At 56.4% G+C, this 16,618-nt stretch overlaps 1 protein-coding gene across 3 annotated transcripts in view; it reads left to right on the top strand.

Annotated features, from left to right (window-relative positions):
• Positions 1-13,621, top strand: part of TPP2 (tripeptidyl peptidase 2) — a 55,008-nt gene extending 41,387 nt beyond the window's left edge. For 2 of the 3 annotated variants that reach the window (XM_055143224.1, XM_055143225.1), the window contains 6 exons: positions 3,325-3,476; positions 5,236-5,332; positions 6,547-6,677; positions 8,350-8,554; positions 10,253-10,372; positions 12,699-13,621. In XM_055143224.1, the coding sequence (XP_054999199.1) occupies positions 3,325-3,476; positions 5,236-5,332; positions 6,547-6,677; positions 8,350-8,554; positions 10,253-10,372; positions 12,699-12,788 (795 nt within the window). In that variant the 3' untranslated portion in view covers positions 12,789-13,621. Of the gene's footprint in view, positions 1-3,324; positions 3,477-5,235; positions 5,333-6,546; positions 6,689-8,349; positions 8,555-10,252; positions 10,373-12,698 lie in introns of those variants that run through there. The other variant, XM_055143229.1, reaches the window with a different exon arrangement.
• Positions 13,622-16,618: the final 2,997 nt, after the last annotated feature.

Genomic DNA, 16,618 nt, shown 5'->3' on the forward strand with positions numbered 1-16,618 from the left:
CTGGGGAATGGACCATCCACATCCCCTGCGGTGCGCAGGGCCTCACCGTCCTGCCCCCTTTCAGCCGGCTTCTCTCTTGTCCAGAGTGCCCGCTGACCTCCATCCCCTTGGAACCCACCAGCCCCCTGAAACGTGGGGTCACTGTGGGGTGCGCTCTGATGGTCTCGTCCAGAAAACCACTGACCTAACGGCCATGCCTCAGAGCCCACATGCCAGGGCATCTCCACAGGGTTGGGGCAGTTTAATTTCCAGATCAGATCTGTCAAGCCAACAGCTTCCCTTTGGGCCGTTCAACGCACCCCTTTGTGAACATCGGCTTAAAATGTATAACATCCTTCTCTCCTCAGTGTGATTTATGATCGATAACGAGGAAGGCAATCGTAGAATGTCCATAAAACATCATTAGAAGCACAAAAGAGAGATGTTTGTGGCAAAGGACGAGGTTAAATGCAAGGGTTTCTAGTCACATGTTAATATAGCAGATTTATAATTAGCAGCATCATGGGCGTCCAGGACAAGAATCTGTGATCACTGAAAACTCTGAACGTGCTGAGGTTTCAAAGTCCTGAGCAGGAGAAAAACCTGAGTTTCCCATTTATCTTACCAGGGTCATTCATTCTTCCTGTCAATAAGTGCGTTACTAGCTCTCCCCTCACGGACATAGGAAGTGTCAGAAAAATCGTTTTCTACCCTTACACCTCGAGAAGTAGGATCATAATTTAGGAACCACAACCAGTCTCCAGAGCAGAATGTTCTGTGACGTTCTCTCAGCAGACGCTGGACAGCGAGTGTGGGAGTCGGCCCAGCGGTCCACGAACATTGTGGCTGTGTGTGCCCTGAGCACTGTGACAGAGAGTCAGGCCCCTGCCAAGCCCGTGGCCACTCTCTGAGCAGTAACGCACTGCCGTAGAACCCGGGTTCAGACTCCCCCGAGCTCGGAGGCGACCCCATACGCGTGAGAACTGTCGACGCCTTCATGCAGACTGAAAAGCACGTGGGGTCTGCGTGTTGTGTGTGACCTGCCCTGTCCCTGCAGCAGAGTCGGGGCGGGGTGGGGGGCGGAGTTGCCAGGGCCTTTCCGCTCCGTTGCTGGCCATCAGGTCCTGATAACCCCTTCCGTGATGGTCTCCGTCTCGCCGACCTGGCCCGAACAAGGCCCAGCAGAGCCCCAGCCTATACCGCGGGAGGGGGGAAGCGGAGCTGTCTCGGGCTCCCGCGACCCTCCTCTGACCCAGCCGGGGTGCAAGGCAGAGCGCAGGCTTCCAGGAGACCTCGCAGGGATGCTCCTCGGTGGTGCATCTCGCCTCAGCAACGCTGTTTTCGTGTCTAGAACGACTCGAGCATCTCAGCAGTCCCTCGAGTGACATTGTGAACTGGAGGTCCCCGGTCGCACCCCCCGTGAGCCGGGAAGCAGGTGTAGCCAACGGCCGAGGGCTGGACTGCTGGCGGCGGGCACTTGGCCGGCAGCAGAGTCAAGTGGCAGGGGCAGGGCCGAGGTACCTGTCACTCATGAAGGCTTTAGACCTTGTGTGTGGTTCAGAGCCGCGGCTGCCCAAGGTCCGAGTTAGACCCTGACGCTGGCACACAGCGCCCCCGTCGCCCAGGAAAGGCTGCTGCTGGGGCGTCCTGGGGGGCTCAGCAGCCCCTGTTTTTCTGAGATTGCTCTCTGGGAGCCGCCCTTTCAGCACGCAGAAGCCGGAAGGAACGGCAGGGAATACGTTTCGCATCCAGCATGTTAATGGTTTCTTTGCTTTGCTTTTTAATCCAATCAGCCCGTTTAAGAGTGTCTTTAGGGTTTATTCCATCACGCCAAAGAGCCAAAGTCAAATCCCACTTTCCCCCCATGGGGTCTGAGCATGCGAAGCTTTACAGAGAATGACTTGGCCTGTGTGGAGAGAGCTGGGGGGCAGAGGAGGGTCCTGCAGGCGAGGGGAAAGCCTGGGAGTGTGGGGGTGGGGTGTGTCTGGGGGCCTTCCTGGCAGGAGCAGCCGCAGCCCCCTCACGGGCTGCTGGAACCACATCCCCCGATTGTGGGCACGCTCCCTGGGGGCCTTTCTAAGTGTGTGCAGCTTAAGAATAGAAACACCACTCGGGGGAAGGCAGGGGCTTACCAAACTAATTTTTGACTCAAGACTACGCTTTGTTTTTGGTTCTGTGGCTTAAGGCGGCAGTAAGTCTTTGGAAAAGTCATTTCTTCCTGTTTAGACGCTTTGTGAACTGAAGCAAACGTGCTCTTGATTGGGCAACATTTTCCATGGGAACCTGAAAATGGGATTGGAGAAACCGAGTCATGTGCCAGGTCGAGAATGGCCCTTGTGAGTGTGCGGGGGATGGGGCTGTGCCGGCTCGAGGGATGAGGCAGCTCACTTCCTGTCGGCCTCCGCAGCCTCAGGGCCCGTGGCCCTGGGCCCTGTCCTGCCCGCAGGGCACCTGGGCAGTGGAAGGCTTTGCCCGAGCCCGCGCCTTGTTCTCCGGTCACCCGTGGCCCCTCAGCAAGCCCCTGGGCTCCCAGCCTCGCTTCCCGACTTGGTTTTCACTCCCCCCACCCCCCCCCACCTCGGTTGTTTTTCACTTTTCCGCTCTGTCATTCATTCTCCAAATACTGGCAGGTCACGAAAGGCAAAGGGAATGTTGTGGTTGCACCCGGCATGCAGAGCGCTCAGCCCGAACGCCGGTCTCTTGCTGGGGCTCGCATGGCTGACACAGGCATTGTGGGTCGCCAGCGGCACCGCAGGCGCGTTTGGACCCGCTGTGTCTTTCTGCAGACACTTTGCGTTGGCCCCGGGAGCCTCTTGGCTCACCCTGCACCGAAGGTCTCCTGCGGGCAGGAAGGGCCTGGCCCTCGGGACCCCTCGCCACGGTGCAGCCTCCAGACGTGGGGGAGGAATTTCTGCTCAGGTTTACTCAGGACAGCGAGGTCCTCCCAGCTAGGCGAAAACTCGGAGCCAGACAGATAATGCAGCGGGTAGGGTATTTGCCTGGCATGCTGCTGACCCGGGCTCCGTCCCCAGCCCACGTACGGCCCCCCGAGCCCACCAGGAGTGAGCCCTGAGCGCCGCCGGCTGTGGTCAGGAAACAAACGTGAAAATGTAATGCACTTTTCTCATTAGTCTTGCTTTGAAGTACAAGGGCAGGAGCCCTGTCAGAGTATCAGAGGGGCTCCCGGGCGGAAGCCCGTGTGCCCGGCTCTATTCCAAGGAGGCAGGTAAGGAAGCGTCGGTCGGAGGCCTGGGGAATTGCCGCGCTGGCTCGGGAAGGCCGTTGCGGCCCACGGTGACGTTGAGTTGGAGCTCTGATCTCAGAATTGCTCTCCGTGTTTTGCAGGACGTGATCCCTGTGCATTACTACCTGATCCCCGCACCCACGAAGTCTAAGAACGGCTCCAAAGATAAAGACAAAGACATCGAGAAAGAGAAAGACTTAAAAGAGGAGTTCACTGAAGCCCTGCGCGACCTGAAGATTCAGTGGATGACAAAGTGAGTTTCCCGCAGACTTCCCTGGGGCCTCAGTTTCTTTTCCCGGTTGCAGGATTTTGTGTGGGGGGAGTACCAAGTATCCGCTTAGCCTCTGAAGCAGATGAGGATTCAAGTTCGTAGCATTCTTTTTTTGTCACCTCTTCTGGTTAGGAATATTCTTAATGATGGTGTTGGTATGTGGCCTTATGGGAAATGCCACCTAATTAACTGAGAGAACTACGTACAGCACACGCCGACGTTTTTATACAGGTTACTTTCGTATTATCTCATTCTAGATCATGGAAGGGTGAGTCTTAGAAATGACTTGTTTTTGGGGCTGGAGCAATAGCACAGCGGGGAGGGCGTTTGCCTTGCACGCGGCCGACCCGGGTTCGATTCCCAGCATCCCATATGGTCCCCTGAGCACCACCAGGAGTAATTCCTGAGTGCAGAGCCAGGAGTAACCGCTGTGCATCGCCAGATGTGACCCAAAAAACAAACAAAAAAAAAACCAAATTACTTGTTTGGAAGTGACTGGTTTTTAAAAGTCACCCGGGTAGGCCTTACTCTGATGTTCTGCGGAGTGGACAGGAGGGTTTCTAGTTCCTTCAGCTGGTGTGTCTGGGGCTGCCGTGGTCCCTGCACGCGGCCGGTGTGGCCCCAGAACACAGATGAAAACGGTGTGGCCGGGTCACACTATGGCTCGCTCTTCGCTTGGTCTTTCTTAGCGCCGTCCTCTGAGTCCGCTCTCTGTCGGTTGAGTGTTCTCTCCCCCTTTTTCTGCGAGGACACCAGGTGTCCTGGGAGCGTGTGGCACAGTGGCCTGGCTCCCGAGCTCTGCTGGGCACAGATGTGCGTCCGCTCGTTTTTGCTGTTGTTTGGCTAGTGTTTTGCCTCTTGCTCTTTCCACTGTCTCCTGAGGTCCTGGGGTCTCTGAGGAGCCAGTGCCTTGCTTTCTTCATCCTTTTTTTTCAACCTTGGTTACACGTGTTCTAGGTAGGACTCAGCTGGCTCTGCCTGTTCCTATGTTGCGGTCTGACATAGACAGATGTTGTTGTGTTGGGAAATGGTGTTCCCAGGGAATGTGCCCGTGTCCTGATGGACTCGGCCCTGCCGTCCCACTGAGAGTGGGCTGCACCCCCACTGGGCAGGGCCCCGAGCATCCAGGGGACAGCCTGGGGGTGGGCTTCTCGGGGGAAGGTCTGAGATCCGTCATCCGACCTCACACTGCCCCAGAGCCCGCCAAAAGGATTTTTTTCCGACCGCCTTTTACAAGCTCTCTGGAAACGTTCCTAAAGGCAGAAAGCAAACGACAAGCTGTCAGGAACACCCAGAGTGACCCGCCCACGCGGGCGTGTCTGTGGCGGCCTGTCTTGGGGTGTGGAAGAACCAGCGTTAGGAAACTGTACTGGGAGAAATTGGGGGCTGCCAGCTTCCTCCCTGTGGGCCCGAGGTCAGCGACCCCATGTCGGGAAGAAACAACAGGGTTCTGTAAGAGCACTGAGTGCAGAGCCCGGGCGGCAGGGGAGGCCCGGGGAGGGCAGCGGGCAGCGCTCCGGCACGAGGAGGGCCGGGGTCCTGGTTCAGTCCAGACTGCAGGCTTCTGGGACTGCCCTGTGGGAGAACTGGGGTGGCTGTGCTTTTGTTCGGGTAGGACAGGTAGCGGGCACCCGGGTCGGCTGCGCTGGGCGCTCAGACTGACGCCTAAAGCCGACTCAGACAGTAAGAAGGACAGTTTCCGTCTGAAAACTAACGAACTCACCTTTCTGTCTTTCCGCAGGCTGGATTCTAGCGACATTTACAATGAGTTGAAAGAAACGTACCCCAATTACCTGCCCCTGTATGTTGCACGGCTTCATCAGTTGGATGCTGAAAAGGTTGGATTTGTGTATTTTTAATACTGCAAGAGCCTTAGGTTTGGGTACCACTGAACACTGTTAGTGTTTAGTACAAGGCTACGCTGGGGCCGGAGAGATGGTCCAGCATTAAGGCGCTAGCCTCGCACACAGCCAACCCGGGTCCGATGCCCGACATCCCCTGAGGTCCCTTAAGCCCACTGGGAGTGCACCCTGAGCCAGGCGTCAGCCCTTGGCACCGCCAGGTGTGGGCCCCCGAGGAAACAAGCAGACGGAGAGCGGTGCCTCTCCTGTCTCTCCCTTCCTCCCGCTGAAGGGGCCGTCGGTCAGCTGTCGCCATCCGCCTACTGGCAGGGCCACTGCAGTGAGCTGGAGTTAGGGGTCCTGCGTGTGTGTGGCCAGTGGGAGGGGCGGACAGGCTACCCCCAGGGCTTCCTCCCTGACCTTTGCCTGAGAGGCCAGCGGCAAGTCCCACACGGGCGGCAGAGCGACTTGGCCCGGGGTCCACGTGGTTGGCTGCAGAGATGGCCCCAGACCTGGCCTGGAGATCGGCCCCGTCAGCATCACGCAGTGGCGGGGTCACAGATTCCCTGGGCCTGGGGGGGATCGGAGGGGAAAGGTCACGCTGGCGCCATCCCCATACTGCCTGGTGCCCCGAGCACTGCTGGGTGGGGCCCCGGAGGCCAGAGCAGCCCCTCCCTCACAGGGACCTGCCCGCCTGGTTGGTCTCGGGGAGTGTCCGGGGCTTCTGACCGCCACGTTGGGGACACACCGTCCCCCGGGATGAGTCGTCCCGGGCTCGATGGACAGAGAGGGTTTGCCGGGAACCGAGGCTGGGGAGAGGAGCTTACTGCTGGCCAGGGGGCCCTCGGGTTCCTGCTCGCCCGTTTCAGCTTCCGATGGACGCCCTAGAGAGACTGTTTCTTCAGCCTCTGGGCCTCGGGGCTTTTTTCTCAGCTGCTCTCGGGTGCAGCTGGAAGGACACGGCTGACCCCGCCGTCCAGGGCCCGCGGCACGCGGCGGGGAGCCCCTGGGTCTGAGCTTCCCCGTCTCCTCCTCCCCACCGTCCAGCCCTGGCGGGGCCGTGAACGCATTCTTGCCGTCTGCGAGGTTTCTGGAGATGCTGGCCCAGGAAAGGCCGCATGAGCGGGTGTCAGACCCCCGGCCTCGCCCTGGCCTCCGCTGCCCCCCGCCCACGCCCCCCGACCGCGCCTGTCCTTCTCCCCCCCCCCCAGGAGCGAATGAAGCGGCTGACCGAGATCGTGGAGGCCGCGGACGCCGTCATCGCCCACATCGACCAGACCGCGCTGGCGGTGTACATCGCCATGAAGGCCGACCCCCGGCCCGACGCCGCCGCCATAAAAAAGTACCTGGCCAGTAAATACTCTTTCCTGCATCTCATTTCTTAGTTCTTAGCACAGGAGGGAGCGGCGCGGGTGCGAGGGTTCCTCCTTCCTGCTGTCCGTTCCCGCCTCCTAATTGGACTCGCCAGCATGTGGTGTCTCCTCGAGGGGCTTCAGAAATCCATTCCAACCCCTAAAGATCGAGCAAAAGGGGGATTCTTTTTCTTAAAAAAAAAAAAAAAAAGATTTGAGGGGCTTCAGAAATCCGCTCCAACCCCTAAAGATCGAGCAAAAGGGGGATTCTTTTTCTTAAAAAAAAAAAAAAAAAGATTTGGGGCTGAAGCGATAGCACAGCGGGGAGGGCGTTTGCCTTCCACTCGGCTGACACGGGTTTGATTCCCAGCATCCCATAGGGTCCGCTGAGCACCGCCACGAATGATTCCTCAATACATAAGCCAGGAGTAACCCCTGAGCATTGCCAGGTGTGACCCAGAAAGCAAAAGAAAAAAAAAAGGCTTTTCCGTTTTTCTCCATTGTCGGTGCCACACTGGAGAATGCTGCGTGGCCGAGGCCCCCAGGGACGTGAGCCGAAAGCAGCAGCTTCTCATGCTCTGTGACCTAGAAACTGGCCGTTGGTTGGTCAGCAGCATGACAGCACACACAGGCGAGACCATGGCCACAGGCTCCAACTCTTGCACGGGGCCGGCCTTGGGGCAGGAGCTTCTAGCTCTGCCGCCCGGAGACAGGACGCGCTGGGCCTGTTGGCCGTCAGTCTGAACAGGAGAGGGTGCGGCCCCGGAGGTGGCACTCGGTGTCCGCAGCCAGAGCGCGTGGGGTACTGCAGGGCGGGGTGGCCAGGACGGCCCTGGTCTCCAGGCACCCGCCCTCCACCTCCGCACCCTCAGGAATGTTGCTGGGTGCTGACGCTGCCACTTCTGTCCCAGCCGAGACAGCAAAACCCAACACTATTGAACCTGCACTCAGAAGCGTCCAGCCTTGGGGCAGGTCACTCGTCTCTGGGCCTCAGTTTCCTGCTTTGTGAAAAGGAGGTGATAAAGAAACCTCGCCCACAGAATTCTCAGGCACAGACTAGAGACGAGGAATTAGGCTTCAGGCGCGGGTGTTTCTTAGCATGTTGACAGTAACCAGTGTACTTGCTCCGTATACCGGCAAGCTCACGGCTGGAAGACCCCGTGCATGCCTCCATAACCTGAGCCAATATAGAAACACGACCACCTGAAAGACTGTCGCGATTGAAAACTGTATTGCCACAAGATACTGTTTGGGGACCACACCCGGCTGTGCTCTTGCTGTGTTCGGGGATCATTCACGGCATTGCCCGTGGACCTCCCGCGGTGTTGCCCGAGAACAGAACTGGGGTCAGCTGGCACTTGCCCCCATATGTCTGGGCTGCCAAAGGGTGAGAGCATCAGTCTCTCAGCCCGGCGGCTAGACGCTGTCCATCTGGACACAGATGGTTTTCCAGAACAAGGAACCTTACCTATAGCACTCGTGATCGTGTGTGTGTGTGTGTGTGTGTGTGTGTGTGTGTGTGTGTGTGCACGCATGTGCATGTGCATGCAGCGTCTCTGAAGCATCGGGGGTGGAGCTGAAGGATGCACGGAGTCATTTCCGTCAGGCTCCGTGCTCCAGGGGACTGTGCCAGGCCTGTGACGTGCTCTGGTTGCTCCGCAGTGACATGGACAAGCAGAAGTCGACCCTGATCGACGCCCTGTGCAGGAAGGGCTGCGCTCTGGCCGACCACCTGCTGCAGGCTCAGGAGCAGGACGGCGCCGTCTGCGACCTGGGGGCCAGGGAGGACGACGGAGAGAGCCTGCTGGACTCCCTGACCGACACGTACTGGGAGACCACCAAGTGGACAGACCTGTTTGACAGCAAGGTACGAGGTGCCCTCTGTGTCCTGCCGTCGTGACCCGTCAGCAAGAAGGAGGCACGGCTGGCCGGGTCGGCGAGGGCTTGCTAGGCCTGCGATAGCCATTGCACTCCTACTCTGTGTGAGCGCAGGTTGGCTCTTGGGCAATACCCATTTGCAAAGTGCCGGTCATTGGGCTAAGCAGTTACTCACACAGTCAAGTCTCAGGGCAGCTTCTGGAAATTGTCTTCGTCCCGTCCCGTGCCCATCTGCGGGCGGCTGTGTCCGGTGAGAGGTGGCGGGCAGGATGGGGAGTCCTGGTTAGTTGACATGTTCTTTTGACTCAAAAGTTTCCGACTTGTAAGTCATTATCACTTACAAGTGATTTCTAGCTGGTAAGTTTTAAACCCCAGTTTAGGAAGAGAAGAGCTGAGGAACTTTGGGGGAATGAAGTCGCAGAACTATTTAAAATTTCTCAGCTCTGTGCTGAATTTCCCTTGGAGGTGATGTGGCTGCAGGTTTTATTTCCCCCCCAAGCTTCTCTTCTGCAGATAGAGAAAATTGGGGGCCCCGAGGGAGAGTTGAAGGGTCAAGGCACCTGCCCTGCATGGAGCTGACCCGGTTCCCTCCCCGGCACCACACATGCTCATGATCCCCGAGCACTGCTGGGAGCGATGCCTGAGCAGAGTTGCGGTGGCCCTGGGGGACCCCAGGTGGCGAGGACAGTGGAGCGTGTGCGTGGGCTGTCATGTTGGCGCGGGCGGCCGCGGCTCTCGGGGTGGGAACAGAACTCCCGGGAGCCAGGCCTCCGCACGCGCACGCAGGAAACAGGCGGGGTCCGTGTCCCCAGCCGAGAACCTGGGGCAGAAAGCGGGCTCACCGTATCCCGGACCCGGGGCTCCCTCCCGACGGGACGCGCCTGCTGGCCAGGCCTGCCCCCTGCAGCCCCCGAGCAGCCTTCGCTGGCCCAGAGGGGCCTGGTCAGGACCCTTTCCTGGACAGTCCGCTCTGGGGAAGCAGAGGGACAGGAGGGGCAGCAGAGGGGGCTGCCGGGGGCACAGAACCCTCAGCGTCCACCCTGGGCAGCGCCGGGGGTGTGTGACGCCTGGTGCTGACCCCGTGTCTGTCGCCTGCATCAAGGAGCTTCTGTTAGGAAGGATTCCGAGAGCGACCGTTTGTCTTAATTCCCTCCCCCAATTAAAAAAAAAAAAAAAAAAGATCAGTTCCTGCCCAGGACTCGAAGGAGTTTCCTCTTCCCCTGTGAAGTGTTTGCGGGCTCTCTCCCGCCCGCCTCGAGTGCTGGCCTCTGCGGCTGTTTCCCCTCCGGAGGAGCCCGATTCTCCCTCCCCTCCACCAAAACTCCCCTGTTCACCAGAAATGTAAAATTGAAAAGAGGAGGATGTTCCCGGGGCTGGAGTGATAGCACAGCGGGGAGGGCGTTTGCTTTGCACGCGGCCGACCCGGGTTCGATCCCCAGCATCCCATATGGTCCCCTGAGTACCGCCAGGAGTAATTCCTGAGTGCAGAGCCAGGAGTGACCCCTGAGCATCGCTGGGTGTGACCCAAAAAGAAAAAAAAAAAAGAAAGGATGTTCCCGGGGTGGGGCTGAGAGGCGCCGCGCAGGCGGGCAGAGGCCCACACGCGGCCGGCCCGGCTCCCCTTTCACCCCGCGCTCCCCGGCGTCCGTGTCTCCCGCTGACGGGCGCCCCTGCCTCTGCCTCGCAGGTCTTAACGTTCGCGTACAAGCACGCACTGGTGAATAAAATGTACGGGAGAGGCCTTAAGTTTGCAACGAAACTGGTGGAAGAAAAACCAACAAAAGAAAACTGGAAGAATTGCATTCAGGTAAGCGTGTCGGCCCCACCCTGTGAACGCTCACTGTCCGGGGCCCGCGGCGCTGGCGGTCGCCTGCAGAGGTGGCGCTGGGCTTGATGCCACGTGCACTGGCACGGGGACGGCGCAGCAGAAGCTCGGGGCACTGTCACGGTTGTGAGGCGTTTTCCACTCGAACCCAGAAGAACTGCGTTTCGCTTCCAGTGTTTTCAGTGCCAGTGAAATGCACCCCGAGTTCTGTTTGGGGTGAGGACAGCGGGGCCCGAGAGCTGGCAGAGAGCACTGTGGGGTGCTGCTCGCCTGTCTGGAAAGGGATGTTTCCTTTCTCAGGGTCCCTCTGAGCAGGCTGGCCTGGAGGGGCCTGGGTTCACTGTGTGCAGTGCCAGCTGTCCCGCTGTTGGCCATGCCGCTCATGCAGGCCGTTCTGGGGTCGGGCTTTCTGCACAAGATCCTCGGGCGAGTACGGAGCTTCGGGGCCCCTCGGCCTGGCTCGTGTGCGGCGTGGGGCTGTGGGAAGCAGGGCCTGGGCGGGCTCTGTGTCGCGGCCTCGGGCAGCCTTGGATGACGACATCAGGCCTGGGCTGTCTCCACTCCTGAGGTCACACGGGCAGCCCACGCCGGGCGCCCTGCTGCGCTCACTCTCCTCAGGTCTCTGAGCCCAGAGACACCTTGACGAAACTGTCCGTGTGTGGCGTGTGCCGCTGTCAGGAACCCTGGGCGGAGCCATGCAGCGGGTGGGACGCTTGCCTGGCGTGCCCTGGCCAGGGGCCACCCAGCACCCTTTGTGGGCCCCCGAGCACCGCTCCCTCACAGGCCAGGCTCTGTTTTTACCGATATGTGTATTAATTGTTGCCTTGTTTTTGTCTGTTCTTCAGTTTGCTTTTTTTTTTTTGCTTTTTGGGTCACACCTGGCTCTGCACAGGGGTTACTCCTGGCTCTGCACTCAGGAATTACTCCTGGTGGTGCTCAGGGGACCCTATGGGATGCTGGGAATGGAACCCGGGTTGGCCGCGTGCAAGGCAAACGCCCTACCCGCTGTGCTTTCGCTCCAGCCCCAAGAAACCTATAATTGGCTGTGGTCAATTAACTGTAAACATCACTGCACTCGGACCAGCCCAGTTTGCTTTTTTTAATGGTTTTTCTGAGTCGGACAAGGCCTGGGGGTCGGCACACACCCTCAGTTGGAGAAGGGCAGGCCTCGGGGTCACCACCACAGTGACCTGGAGAGGGAGTCTGGTCAGGCCTGTTGTTGTTGCGTGTTTGAGCTTGGGGCTCTGCCGTGCTCAGGGGTGACACCCGGCCGTGCACTCGGGAATTAGTCCTGGCGGCTCTTGGGGGTCAGACCTGGTCAGTGCGTGCCAGACCCGCGCCCTCGCCCCGGCGCTCTCCCCGCCTCTGCTCAGTGCCCCGTGAGCCAGGGTTTGACCTGAGAGTGCGCAGAGCGCAGGGCAGGCAGGACGGGCTGGTGGAGGGAGGCGGGCCTCTGGAAGGAGGAGGGTGGAGGCAGGGGGGGAGGCAGGGGAGGAGGCGTCCGCCCGGAGAGTGGCCGGGAGAGTGGCCGAGTGAGAAAGGTGGGTGGGCGGGAAGGATGTTCACGGGGGTGCAAGGGGAGTCGGCTCCAAGGCGGGCCCACAGCCTCTGCCGCTGTTCCCAGAGTCCCTGCACGGGCGCCGGCCCTAGTGCTGACCCGGGCCTGTCCTTCGGCAACTGTTGCTGGGTGGTGTCCTGAGGGTGTCCTTGGGCCCGTCCCTCTGTAACTGTTGCCGTGTGCCGACCCCAGGGCCCGTCCCTCTGTAACTGTTGCCGTGTGCCGACCCCAGGGCCCGTCCCTCTGTAACTGTTGCCGTGTGCCGACCCCAGGGCCCGTCCCTCTGTAACTGTTGCTGTGTACTGACCCCAGGGCCCGTTCCTCTGTAACTGTTGCTGTGTGCTGACCCCAGGGCCCGTTCCTCTGTAACTGTTGCTGTGTACTGACCCCAGGGCCCGTCCCTCTGTAACTGTTGCTGTGTACTGACCCCAGGGCCCGTTCCTCTGTAACTGTTGCTGTGTGCTGACCCCAGGGCCCGTTCCTCTGTAACTGTTGCCGTGTGCCAACCCCAGGGCCTGTTCTTCTGTAACTGTTGCCGTGTGCCGACCCCAGGGCCCGTCCCTCTGTAACTGTTGCTGTGTGCTGACCCCAGGGCCTGTCCTTCTGTAACTGTTGCTGTGTGCTGATCTGAGGGCCTGACCTTGTGTAACTGTTGCAGTGTGCTGTTGTGAGGGCCGTCCTTTTGTAACTGCTGCTGTGTGCCGACCCCAGGGCCCTTCCCTCTGTGACTGTTGCTGTGTTTCCTTGCAGCTGATGAAGTTACTGGGATGGACCCACTGCGCGTCCTTCACTGAGAACTGGCTCCCCATCATGTACCCACCTGATTATTGCGTCTTCTGAAATTGGAACCAAGACTTCGGATTTTAAGAAAAGGAAGTTTTATAGTGAACGGATAAAAAAGCCGATTTGTGGAATTTTTAGTCTAATGCATGTTTTCATCCACTATCCAATACCGATTATTAAAATGATGTGTATTTATCAGAGAACTCACTGGCGTGTGGCTTCATACATGTAAACCTAGAGCTACCACCGGCGGCCCCCGGCCCCGCTGCGGCCCGGGCACGCGGCTGGGTCGCACCTAGTACATGCATGAGAGGTTTTGAAACAGGAACTTTTAACTGCAAACCTGTAAAATTCTATTTTTTATTTTATAAAATGAACAGGGTTTTAACATGCTGGACTTTAATTTTTTCAATTGTATGAAGGCCTTAAAAAGCTACATTAAGTGTAGCTAAAATTATTTATTGGACTAAAAAGCAACAGAGCTTTTCCTTTCCATAGATTTTTCTTTTCTTTTTTTTTCCTTGTTTTCTTTTTATTTTGGCAAACGTTTACATTCAATTAAGGGGAAAAGAAACCCAACCAGCACAGATAACCATGTGGCAGTTGCTGAAACATAACTGTACCCTCGACCTTCCCAGCTCAGAGTTACTGCAGGCCAATCATTCTTAGCATTCTCGTGACGTGCAAAGCATTGGAATGAATTAATAATACATGTATAAGTGCCAGACTGCTAAGCCTTTATCAGGTATTGTAAAGATACACATATGGTATGTTTATTAAGTTGAAATAATGTAAACACACGAATAAATGTGCAAAACAAAGATCACAGTATACCATATGCACTCTGATACCTTAAATTTTTTTATAAATAAAAGTGAATATTGAAGCTTCTTAAAGTTGGTCTTAGTTTTTCGTGAACAAAGTTTTGGGGAGAATAATGATAATTAAATACAGAGGCAAAAAAGTTGAACACATGGATATTTATAACATTCTTATAGGCTTACAGTTACTGATTATATTTCCAGTCCTTATTGCGTGACGAGCCTTTGTGTATATTTACCGTATCTTTCCAACTGCTACACCTCTCATCATTTCTCCATAAAACAAACAGACACCTACAATATTTAAAAAACCTCCACTCATAACAAATGTGTCTGTGTGTGTATGGTTTTTGAATCTTGCTCCATGGAACTTACTATTGTGTAAGACTTACCAATTTCCCTGTCTAGTTGTTTAGAGCAATTTCTTTGATAAATACGCCTCTTTAACTGTTTTTTAACCAGAGTCTTATGATTGGAAAATCGAAAAGTGCATGTGAATCCTTCCTGTGGTCCATCAGAACCCTCTGACACCCATTCGTGCCTCCCCACATACGTATTTTCTGGCAGACACATAAAAGCTCCCTGCGATGTAGATTCAGTCTGCTAAGGAAACTGAGAAATTGCCTCCCCGACCTTTTCCCACTGACTTTCACCCTGGGATTTATCTGCCTTTCCTTCTCTCAGCTCCTTTGCATCTCTGAACCTAGGGTGCCCTTGATGGAGCGCTCCTAGTTGGAGTAGGTTGGGGCTGGAGCGATAGCACAGCGGGTAGGGCGTTTGCCTTGCACGCGGCCGACCCGGGTTCGATCCCCAGCATCCCATATGGTCCCCTGAGCACCGCCAGGAGTAATTCCTGAGTGCAGAGCCAGGAGTAACCCCTGTGCAGAGCCAGGTGTGACCCAAACAGCAAAAAAAAAAAAAAAAACCTAGTTGGAGTAGGTTTTTCCTATGCATTCTGCCACTCTCCGTCTTGTCCTGTTTGGGCTCCACCCTCTCGGTACTCTGGGCTTACTCTCGGCTCTGTGCTCAGGGATCACTTTGGTGGGGTTCAGGAGACCAGGTGCAAGGCCAGGGATGGAGCCCAGGCTGGTGCGAGGCGGGCGCCCTCCTCGCTGTACAATCCCTTGAGCCCCCGCCTTGGAATTACAATCTTTGGTTCTCTTGTGTTTTCTGTCAGTGCTGGCAAAGGAGACTTTATCTCTGATTTGCGCCTTTCAGGTGTCTCTGCTCTTTGTTCTAGCCTTTGATTACTGCCATATTTTGTGTTCAACAGAAAAAAAAATTTAAGTACCATTTCAATTTTCTTGTCATTTCCCTCATACCGTTTTTCGTTCTCTTGTGGCTTTATTCCTTTTTCTGTAAGCCTCTAATGGATAGCTTGTAGCATCTGGCTTTAACATCAGTTCAGTTTCAGTGTTCTTGGGGAGTTTTGCTCAACTTTCCCCCAGCCCACCCCCCACACACACACCCATGACTCTCGTACAGTCACCCGCTATGTGCCACTGTCACGCTTCTGTTATTACTGCCCTAGGCAATTGTCTTTCAAGTCAGAAAAGGAAATCCTTTGAGGGAGGGGTCGGAGTGTGGAACCGAGGTAATTTTCATTGAAGCAGAGAGATGTGACGGGGAGCGTGAGAAGTGCGTGTTCCAGAGAGGACACGGGCTTCTCCGTGTGAAAGCAGGTGAGCAAAGAAGCTCTGAGACGCGAGAGAGATGCGCTCACAAAGGCGAACACCAGCTGGGAGGTGGAGCAAAGGGAATGTTCCAGAGAAGTTGCAGCGTGCACCAAGCCCAGGGCAGCCAGGCCACTGGCTTTGCCAGCAGGGCTCGGAATCCCCCTGGCAGTGACTCCCACGCCCTGAGCACCGTTGAATATGGCACGAGAAACAGTGGCAGCGGGCTGGGGACGGTGATGAAGGGCTGGAGCTTGGCGTCAGTCTCCAGAGTGCTGAGCCGGAGGCCCTGCTGGCACAGGAAAGTTGGGAAAAGACATTCTTGCTATAAGCTTTTCATAACTAGTTCATCTTTCCCGGCGCTTTTCATGTCTTCCTGTTCCGACACCTACGGTCCTTTCCCTGCAGCCTACAGGGTTCCCGTACTGTTTCCTCCAGGACAGATTTGCTGACAGCAGATTGTCTCCATCTTTATCTGGCAGTGCCTTTATTTCACCCTCTGTTTCAGGGCTGGCGTGTTTCCAGGCAATATGGGTCGGGGGCAGGGGGGCCCAGGGCGACCAGACCAGAGGGACAGTTCTCAGGTCACCGGGGCTGACAGAACACTTCCTCAGCAGCTAGGGGATGGGATGAAGCTAGGTGTCCAATGACACGATGAGCTGATGAGAAAGGTGCGCTACCCTAACACGGGAATGTGCCACTGCCAGGAGTGACGTGGTCATGCAGTGAGCTGCAAGTTGGACAGAACTGGAGGCTGTCAGGTTAAGTAGAGTCAGAAGGACAAATACTGGATGATCTCGCTTATCTGTGGCGTGTAGAATAAGGATTAAGAATTCCAAGGTATGAAAGAGGAGATAGCTAGATTATCCTTGACCCCAGGTTAATGGGCAGGCGGCAGGGGTCTCCGGCACACCTGTGGTGTTGAGAGGTGGGATATGCATTTATCCAAACCACAGAGCCAACATCAGGAGACCTAAACTACAGCCAGCAAACTCGCCAGGGTGCCTGCCAAGGAGGCGGGAGTGGGTGGGAGGGATCCCGGAAACATTGGTGGAAGGAAGTTGACTGTGGCGTTGGGATTGGGATTGGAACGTTGTAAACTATTGTGAACTATTATGAACAACTCTGTAAATCATGGTGCCTTAATAAAATAATTATTTTCATGACATGCTTGGGGTTTGGGGTGGAGGGAGGTGGGTACACTGTTGATGTTGGTGTTGGAATGATATGCACGAGAAAGCCATTATAAACTATATTATTCACCACAGAATCTCTGTAGCACTGTTGTCCCATTGTTCATCGATTTGCTCAAGCGGACACCAGTAATGTCTCCATTGTGAGACTTCTTGTTACTGTTTTTGGCATATCGAATACGCCACAGGTTGCTTGCAAG

This window comes from Sorex araneus, chromosome 1 (genome assembly GCF_027595985.1).
Source record: "Sorex araneus isolate mSorAra2 chromosome 1, mSorAra2.pri, whole genome shotgun sequence".
Taxonomy (NCBI): domain Eukaryota; kingdom Metazoa; phylum Chordata; class Mammalia; order Eulipotyphla; family Soricidae; genus Sorex; species Sorex araneus.